Genomic DNA, 10440 nt, shown 5'->3' with positions numbered 1-10440 from the left:
CCAGGTCTTCCTGTAACACTGGTACAGTATGGCCAGGTCTTCCTGTAACACTGGTACAGTATGGCCAGGTCTTCCTGTAACACTGGTACAGTATGGCCAGGTCTTCCTGTAACACTGGTACAGTATGGCCAGGTCTTCCTGTAACACTGGTACAGTATGGCCAGGTCTTCCTGTAACACTGGTACAGTATGGCCAGGTCTTCCTGTAACACTGGTACAGTATGGCCAGGTCTTCCTGGAACACTGGTGCAGTATGGCCAGGTCTTCCTGTAACACTGGTACAGTATGGCCAGGTCTTCCTGTAACACTGGTGTAGTATGGCCAGGTCTTCCTGTAACACTGGTACAGTATGGCCAGGTCTTCCTGTAACACTGGTACAGTATGGCCAGGTCTTCCTGGAACACTGGTACAGTATGGCCAGGTCTTCCTGTAACACTGGTACAGTATGGCCAGGTCTTCCTGGAACACTGGTACAGTATGGCCAGGTCTTCCTGTAACACTGGTGCAGTATGGCCAGGTCTTCCTGGAACACTGGTACAGTATGGCCAGGTCTTCCTGTAACACTGGTACAGTATGGCCAGGTCTTCCTGTAACACTGGTGTAGTATGGCCAGGTCTTCCTGTAACACTGGTACAGTATGGCCAGGTCTTCCTGTAACACTGGTACAGTATGGCCAGGTCTTCCTGGAACACTGGTACAGTATGGCCAGGTCTTCCTGTAACACTGGTACAGTATGGCCAGGTCTTCCTGGAACACTGGTACAGTATGGCCAGGTCTTCCTGTAACACTGGTGCAGTATGGCCAGGTCTTCCTGTAACACTGGTACAGTATGGCCAGGTCTTCCTGTAACACTGGTACAGTATGGCCAGGTCTTCCTGTAACACTGGTACAGTATGGCCAGGTCTTCCTGTAACACTGGTACAGTATGGCCAGGTCTTCCTGTAACACTGGTACAGTATGGCCAGGTCTTCCTGGAACACTGGTGCAGTATGGCCAGGTCTTCCTGTAACACTGGTGCAGTATGGCCAGGTCTTCCTATAACACTGGTACAGTATGGCCAGGTCTTCCTGTAACACTGGTACAGTATGGCCAGGTCTTCCTGTAACACTGGTACAGTATGGCCAGGTCTTCCTGTAACACTGGTGCAGTATGGCCAGGTCTTCCTGTAACACTGGTGCAGTATGGCCAGGTCTTCCTGTAACACTGGTACAGTATGGCCAGGTCTTCCTGTAACACTGGTGCAGTATGGCCAGGTCTTCCTGTAACACTGGTACAGTATGGCCAGGTCTTCCTGTAACACTGGTGCAGTATGGCCAGGTCTTCCTGTAACACTGGTACAGTATGGCCAGGTCTTCCTGTAACACTGGTACAGTATGGCCAGGTCTTCCTGTAACACTGGTACAGTATGGCCAGGTCTTCCTGTAACACTGGTACAGTATGGCCAGGTCTTCCTGGAACACTGGTGCAGTATGGCCAGGTCTTCCTGTAACACTGGTACAGTATGGCCAGGTCTTCCTGTAACACTGGTGCAGTATGGCCAGGTCTTCCTGTAACACTGGTACAGTATGGCCAGGTCTTCCTGTAACACTGGTGCAGTATGGCCAGGTCTTCCTGTAACACTGGTACAGTATGGCCAGGTCTTCCTGTAACACTGGTACAGTATGGCCAGGTCTTCCTGGAACACTGGTGCAGTATGGCCAGGTCTTCCTGTAACACTGGTACAGTATGGCCAGGTCTTCCTGTAACACTGGTGCAGTATGGCCAGGTCTTCCTGTAACACTGGTACAGTATGGCCAGGTCTTCCTGGAACACTGGTGCAGTATGGCCAGGTCTTCCTGTAACACTGGTACAGTATGGCCAGGTCTTCCTGTAACACTGGTACAGTATGGCCAGGTCTTCCTGGAACACTGGTGCAGTATGGCCAGGTCTTCCTGTAACACTGGTGCAGTATGGCCAGGTCTTCCTGTAACACTGGTGCAGTATGGCCAGGTCTTCCTGTAACACTGGTACAGTATGGCCAGGTCTTCCTGGAACACTGGTGCAGTATGGCCAGGTCTTCCTGTAACACTGGTACAGTATGGCCAGGTCTTCCTGTAACACTGGTGCAGTATGGCCAGGTCTTCCTGTAACACTGGTGCAGTATGGCCAGGTCTTCCTGTAACACTGGTACAGTATGGCCAGGTCTTCCTGTAACACTGGTGCAGTATGGCCAGGTCTTCCTGTAACACTGGTGCAGTATGGCCAGGTCTTCCTGTAACACTGGTACAGTATGGCCAGGTCTTCCTGTAACACTGGTACAGTATGGCCAGGTCTTCCTGTAACACTGGTACAGTATGGCCAGGTCTTCCTGGAACACTGGTGCAGTATGGCCAGGTCTTCCTGTAACACTGGTGCAGTATGGCCAGGTCTTCCTGTAACACTGGTGCAGTATGGCCAGGTCTTCCTGTAACACTGGTGCAGTATGGCCAGGTCTTCCTGTAACACTGGTGCAGTATGGCCAGGTCTTCCTGTAACACTGGTGCAGTACTCAAAGGTTTCTACATTCCTTGTTTTGCCTCCTCTTCCACCTTTGTCATCTACAAACTCTTTCTCTCTGGCACCATAATTAGGAACAGTGATGGCCCCAGGACCCAGCCCTGTGTGTGTGTGTGTGTGTGTGTGTGTGTGTGTGTGTGTGTGTGTGTGTGTGTGTGTGTGTGTGTGTGTGTGTGTGTGTGTGTGTGTGTGCGTGCGTTCGTTCAGGTCTGGAGCCTACATACCTCATTGATTTGATGGCGTACGGCCTTGGATCAGTATTTTACTATGGAATATGCAATATTTGAAAGACAAGTAGAGGTTTTTAACTACATTAATATACACAGTGGATTGTTCTTAAAGACAACTCCTGCAAGTTGTGTTTAAGAACAATATGCGTCCCGGCAGTACTGACACTGAGTACTTGGTGGTGGCGGCGTGAGTGGTGGAGGAGAGAGGCGCCACACTGGCATTGAAGGCAGTGAACGATGCCGGCGACGGTGGCGTGACACCCCCGCCACCCTTCCATACCTGGCCGACAAGTGAGAATGTAGTGAGATCATCCCTTACCATATATCTTCCTGAGCGAGGAGTACCATCAGAGACCAGACACTATCACCCTTGCTCACCCAGGAGCCAGAGTGTGGAGAGACTGGCCCTCGCGCTACTCCCCATACCAGAAGAGTCCTCTGGGACGACGCCTCACACTAAGTGAACGCTTCTCACCTGCCAGTCATCTACCTGGACTGTAGTAACTGTGTCATATTGAACTAATGTTCAAGCTCAGTAGGTTACGGGTGGCGAGCAGTGTGTGAGTTGACATCAATGCGGAGCCTAAGATTGGTTTACATGTTGTGTGTGGGCCACTAAGGAGCTCCCCGACGGCTGGAAGACCAGTGTCCCTCAACACACCACCACCATGGCCTCCCTCTGCTGCTGCACCACCCGCCTCCCCACCACCACTACCGTGAGTGTTGCAACTTGTCTTCCACACATGTACACAAGTACCGCACCTCTTTACAAGACGGAGGCAGGGTCATAAATACCGGCCAACACTATACACATCACACTCAAGCCCAGCGCCACGCCCACAACCTCTCCTCCAAAGGTGGAATGTACAAAATGTGGACTTTTGCTCCCCAAACAAATGATCAAGTTTCGCACTATTTTGTAGAGGACCCGAGGAAGGTGGCGGCAACCAAACCTAACTTCCTAATTATATATATATATATATATATATATATATATATATATATATATATATATATATATATATATATATATATATATATATATATATATATATATATAGTATATTTTGGTAGCAGTCTTGTAAACATATGTTGTTGAATATGACCGAAAGGGTAAGATTAATGATTCTAACAGGAATCTTCTCAATATTTCTTACGTTTATGCGGACGAAGAGTCACAATAACGTGGCTGAAATATGCTGACCAGACCACACACTAGAAAGTGAAGGGACGACGACGTTTCGGTCCGTCCTGGACCATTCTCAAGTCGATTGTGAATGGACTTAAATTGATACAATCGACTTGAGAATGGTCCAGGACGGACCGAAACGTCGTCGTCCCTTTACTTTCTAGTGTGTGGTTTGGTCAACAAAATTTTATGTTTTTCTTCACTGTCGGGGGTAATTGAAATATTAACTCTCCAAATTTCCTTTTCTCATTTTTCATTTATTGTCTGACGCCTAAAAGCGTTTTATAAGGGCTTCTTACATTTTCAAAGACAAGTTTACACATATCATTTCATGCTTATATTCGTTTTGGGTGAGGTGATATGACAAATGTTTTTTGGGTGAGGTGACAGAACACGAATCAATGGGTATAAATTGGATATGAAAACATAAGAAAAACATAATCTTACGGGCTCACTATAGCCCGTGCTACATGGACACTTCGTTCTGAGTAGCTAAATCTGAAACAACAAACAACATAAGAATGGAGAGTTACAGCTCTCCAAGTTACAGCCCCGCTCCTGTGCCAGGTAAGTCCACTACGGGCTCACCATAGCCCGTGCTACTTGGAACTTGTTGTTCCCAGTAGCTGAATCTATAACAACAACATAAGAATGAAAGTAACTACAGAAGGCCTATTGGCCCATATTTTCTCTTGCTGCTTCTATATTGGTTCGGGGTCTTGAAGTGGGTAGAATACAGTTATGCATTAATTGGCTGTTGATTGCTGGTGTTGACTTTTTGATGTGTAGTGCCTCGCTGATGTTGAGTCGCCTGCTATCGCTGTATCTATCGATGATTTCTGTGTTGCTTGTTAAGATTTCTCTGGTGATGGTCTGGTTGTAAGAAGAGATTATATGTTCCTTGATGGAGCCCTGTTGTTTGTGCATTGTTAATTGCCTAGAAAGAGGCGTTGTTGTCTTGCCTATATACTGATTTCTTTGGTATATAGATGTGTGTAAACCTGTCTTTGAAAATGTAAGAAGCACTTGCGAAACGCTTTTAGGTGTCAGACCATAAACAAAAAATGATAAAATGAACTTTGGAGAGTTAATATTTTAATTACCCCCGACTGTGAAGAAAAACGTAGGAAATATTGAGAAAATTCGTGTTAGCATCATTAATCTTAACCTTTCCGTCATATTCAATATATATATATATATATATATATATATATATATATATATATATATATATATATATATATATATATAATATTAATATACATAATATAATATATGTCTTACTACTTGGCCTAGTAAGCAAGGCCAAATTGACTTAACAGGCAGAGTGATTTTCCATGTTTTCAAATATTTCTTTAAAAAGTGGTTCTTTTCAAACAATATTTCCTAACCTCATAATCGGGATGTGGGGTTTGGTGGCCTAACCTCACAATAGAGGGGGGAGCGTGGTGGCCACGGCACGCTGGCCTAACCTCACAATAGAGGGGGGGAGCGTGGTGGCCACGGCACGCTGGCCTAACCTCACAATAGAGGGGGGGAGCGTGGTGGCCACGGCACGCTGGCCTAACCTCACAATAGAGGGGGGAGCGTGGTGGCCACGGCACGCTGGCCTAACCTCACAATAGAGGGGGGAGCGTGGTGGCCACGGCACGCTGGCCTAACCTCACAATAGAGGGGGGGAGCGTGGTGGCCACGGCACGCTGGCCTAACCTCACAATAGAGGGGGGGAGCGTGGTGGCCACGGCACGCTGGCCTAACCTCACAATAGAGGGGGGGAGCGTGGTGGCCACGGCACGCTGGCCTAACCTCACAATAGAGGGGGGGAGCGTGGTGGCCACGGCACGCTGGCCTAACCTCACAATAGAGGGGGGGAGCCTGGTGGCCACGGCACGCTGGCCTAACCTCACAATAGAGGGGGGGAGCCTGGTGGCCACGGCACGCTGGCCTAACCTCACAATAGAGGGGGGGGAGCCTGGTGGCCACGGCACGCTGGCCTAACCTCACAATAGAGGGGGGGGGAGCCTGGTGGCCACGGCACGCTGGCCTAACCTCACAATAGAGGGGGGGGGGAGCCTGGTGGCCACGGCACGCTGGCCTAACCTCACCAATTGTCTCTCATTGTGTGTTGTTGACGTGTCTGCCGCCCGCCAGCACGTGCGGGCCTTCACTCTTGTTCATACTGTTGAGCAACTCCGTGACCGAGGGCTCTCATTGGCCAGACGAGCTGGTCCTCGTCATCACGCCCTCTCGCTCCACGAATCACCGACCAATACAAGGGGGACACGGCCAGCCAATCCTCGCTCCGGTATAATGTTTCAGGCCAATCGCAGTTCAGGGAAAGTAGGAGTATGTGGGGTAATTTACAATGTCGCAAGAACCAGTGATGTAATTCCTACTCCGAGCACAAAAACTTTCCTAGAGACGTCAGTTGTAGAGACGACAGAGGAGAGGTGTGCACAACCTGACAAGTTACCACTCTACTTGTTCCTCACTACGTACACCACAGGCAGTCATCTCCTACCTCATCGTTACACTACCTTCATTATTAGCATCATTACACACACACACACACACACACACACACACACACACACACACACACACACACACACACACACACACACACACACACACACACACACACACACACTCACACACACACACACACACACACACACACACACACACACACACACACACACACACACACACACACACACACACACAGTTTAGGGGGTCTCGTAGCCTGGTGGATAGCGCGCAAGACTCGTAATTCTGTGGCGCGGGTTCGATTCCCGCACGAGACAGAAACAAATGGGCAAAGTTTCTTTCACCCTGAATGCATTCCGCACCAGTACTGTGCACCTACTCCCAAAGCGATATGAAAAGGCTTGAAAGCATTCAAAATGAAGCCATGACAATCATTCTTGGAGTCCCAAGAACTGCCAAAACGTCTAATCTACGAGAGGAGTTGTCCCTTCCCAGTATTAAAAGCAGAATTCAGGAGCTGAACGCTAAGCTTGCAATTAGGATAGCCAGAGATCCCCATTACAATGATATTGCCAAGAAAAAACTGAGCTCTGTGCTACTTTCAGGGGGAAACAGGAGAAGCAAAAAATGGCATCACAGAGCAGTCTGCTACCTTGAAGAACTTCACCTGCTCGAGCAAGCCCGTGAGCTCCTGCCTGTAGAGAGGTTACCTCCCTGGGAGGATGACTCATGAAGGATTATCATCTATGGAATGGCAATGAAAAAATCCAACATGATACCACAAGAAATGAGGCACAAGTATCTCGAGGACATTTATAAAGAAGCCGGAGATGAACTAGATCAAATCTACACTGACTGGTCATCTAATCCTATCAATGGCAGGGCTGGTGCAGCATACAAGGTAATCAAGGATAATACTTTCCAACGCAGAAATGAAGAAAAAGCACGTATTGAGAACTATGCCTCTTCAACGCAAGCAGAGCTAACTGCCATTGTTATGGCGTTAAGGTTTCTTGAACGGAACACTAATGGCGCAGTGATTTGCACCGATTCAAAAGCAGCACTGCAAAGCCTAAGTAAAAATCAGGCAGAAAATCTTGCAATAGTCGCTGAAATCAAGAGAGCTGTGAGAGTACTTGTAACAAACTAGGCTGTTGTAAGAATTATCCAGAGTGGTTTATCGACAAAAGAGAATGGGAAGCTGAGCCGCATGGTGACCTGACCCCCAGGGGAATTCGCGGTGGAAATAACCAACGCTTTGTTCATAGCTGCGTATAATGAATCATCCTATAGTATTCAGTAATTTAGAGAAAATTAGCCTTTATTCATTTTGCATTAAAATTGTATTGTATAATAGTACTGGATACAATATCAAGAGTATTCTAATTATTGAGTTAAGTCACCATCAGTGACGTCACGAATCAGATCTAACTTTTAAGGCGGAGTGACCGGCGGTCATAGGTCAGCAGGGTTGACATGTCTAATATTTCTCAAAGTTTTAATAACCATTTTTGTGATCGGGAACAGCTTTGCCGTTAGATGTTTGTGTAATCTAATTAAAGTAAAATAATTCAACCAGTCTGGATCAATTCAGTACAAACAGAGGTTAATTGTTATAACTTAAACCTTGCTAGTAACTGGGTAGAACTTTGACTAGGCGGAAGGATACAATACTCTTGTCTGGGGTAGACCAGACAAGGAGGAGATCAGTGTGAATACGGGAGCAGCTGGGAGAGGTCAACCATCTTACCTCTCCCCAAGACCAGCACAACATCTTAGCTGGAAAACATAGAGGTATAGTTGCTATGGTTATGTATAGAAATAGTCTTCTCATTTGCCATTCAGGTCAAGTAGGGAGTGTTAAAGTGATAGGGAGTGAACACATTTAGATTTTGTTTTAGTTTTCTTTTAATAAATTAAATTTGTTATTAATTTGCATTTTATTGTTTCCATTTGGTTATGTGTAAACTTGTCCTGGTCACGTGGTCCACACGAGGCAGAGTTGCATTGGGCGCCGATTCTAACATCGGATCGGAATTCATCATCCCCATCTAATTAATTCCACACTCAAGTTTCCGAGGTTATAAACTACTAGTGGGGATCAAGCCCCAAGGTGGATTAATTAGCGTGATCGATCCAGACCTCGATCATTGCTCTGTAGAGCTGGTCTGGTGGTGGCAGCATAGAGGCGACTCTAGGGTTTTACTCAGGGCTTAGGTCACGTCATACTGGGTGTAGAATCCTAAGTCGGTCAATCGTCTTAGGACCACGTGGCGTGGAGTTGGCTTTGGTAAAAGTTTTGGAGTCCCTTGGTAGAGAATATAAGTAAGAATACGGGTAGAGGGAGTAGAAGGTAGAGAAGAAAAGAGAGAGAAACCCAAACCCGTGTTACATACTTACCAACCAGGGAAGAGTCATCAAGTTTCTGTGGATCCCCTCCCATGTTGGGGATCCCCTCCCATGTTGGAATATGTGGGAATGAACGAGCAGATGTGCTGGCTGCTGAAGGCGCTGAAGGAGACCATATTGAATACTTCATACCCAAGACTCAACTACAAATTAGAGGTATTATCAGGCAACATCACCGTGACAAGGTAACTGAGGAAAGGAGGATAGAAGCACAAACCAGTGAATCTGTACGATGGTACAACATGGTTGCAGCTGGCAATCCCAATCAGTATGGCCGAAGAGGAGGACGACGAGGGAGAGAATCTGTAATAGCGAGAATCCGTCTTGGATACAAATATCCATGGAGATTTGGAATGGAAACAACAGTTGATCAACGAAGTTGCAGAATCTGTGGTGAGTGATGGACACCGCCTTGACCACTATCTACGTGAATGTGAACACCTGAGAGACATTAGGAATAACTGTAGAATAATAAACCCCACATTGTTTGAGTTAGGAAAACACTATTTGTCAAATGTTGATACTGTTCTTAAAAGATTTCCCCATTTTGCACCCGCAAGATAACGTAAGCTTTTAAGGGTTGATAAATGTTAATCTTCTTGTTTGAGGAGCTGTTCACTTGAGACAGTTAAGCAAGTCCCAGCTGTGTCTGGGTACAAGTGACAGGATGAACAACCCAGCGGGTTTTCTTCCTATTGGGGAGTGTTGTACATTCTGCTATGGCGGTATGTTCACTCACAAGATGAGTGGCGCTGCCCAATACTGTCACTATGGCGGTGTGTCCACTCACAAGATGAGTGGCGCTGCCCAATACTGTCACTATGGCGGTGTGTCCACTCACAAGATGAGTGGCGCTGCCCAATACTGTCACTATGGCGGTGTGTCCACTCACAAGATGAGTGGCGCTGCCCAATACTGTCACTATGGCGGTGTGTCCACTCACAAGATGAGTGGCGCTGCCCAATACTGTCACTATGGCGGTGTGTCCACTCACAAGATGAGTGACGCTGCCCAATACTGTCACTATGGCGGTGTGTCCACTCACAAGATGAGTGGCGCTGCCCAATAAACTCGCCCCTCGGGGCAAAATTAAATTAAATTAAATATCAATAAAAAATATAAAATAAAACGGTACAATACACTAAGCGAGGTACAACACCCTGAACCAGATACATTGAGCCAGGTACAGATGGCCATGTACAGAGAGGCAGGTACAGTGGTACTTCCAGGTACTTCCACAGTGTTGGAAGACGGCTAATGTAGTCCCGATATTCAAGACGGGTGATAGACAGGAGGCACTGAACTACAGGCCAGTGTCCCTAACTTGCATACCATGTAAGGTGATGGAGAAGATTGTGCGAAAAAAGCTAGCGGAACATCTGGAGCGGAAGAACTTTGTATCACAACATCAGCATGGGTTCAGGGATGGCAAGTCCTGCCTCACAGGATTGATTGAATTCTATGACCAGGCAACAAAAATCAGCCAAGAAAGAGAGGGCTGGGCAGACTTCATATTTTTGGATTGCCGGAGAGCCTTTGACACAGTACCACATAAGAGACTAGTGTACAAACTGGAGATGCAGGCAGG

The 10440-nt window shown here is 47.1% G+C and overlaps 1 protein-coding gene across 1 annotated transcript in view; it reads left to right on the top strand.

Annotated features, from left to right (window-relative positions):
* The first annotated feature begins 3417 nt into the window (after positions 1–3417).
* Positions 3418–10440, top strand: part of Hex-A (Hexokinase A) — a 100676-nt gene continuing 93653 nt past the window's right edge. Inside the window, exon 1 of the mRNA XM_069317979.1 lies at positions 3418–3480. Within this exon, the coding sequence (XP_069174080.1) occupies positions 3433–3480 (48 nt within the window). The 5' untranslated portion in view covers positions 3418–3432. The remainder of the gene's footprint in view (positions 3481–10440) is intronic.

This window comes from Procambarus clarkii, chromosome 89, assembly GCF_040958095.1.
Source record: "Procambarus clarkii isolate CNS0578487 chromosome 89, FALCON_Pclarkii_2.0, whole genome shotgun sequence".
Taxonomy (NCBI): domain Eukaryota; kingdom Metazoa; phylum Arthropoda; class Malacostraca; order Decapoda; family Cambaridae; genus Procambarus; species Procambarus clarkii.
The sequence above is the reverse complement of the archived record's forward strand: the minus strand, read 5'-3'. Positions and strand labels throughout refer to the sequence as shown.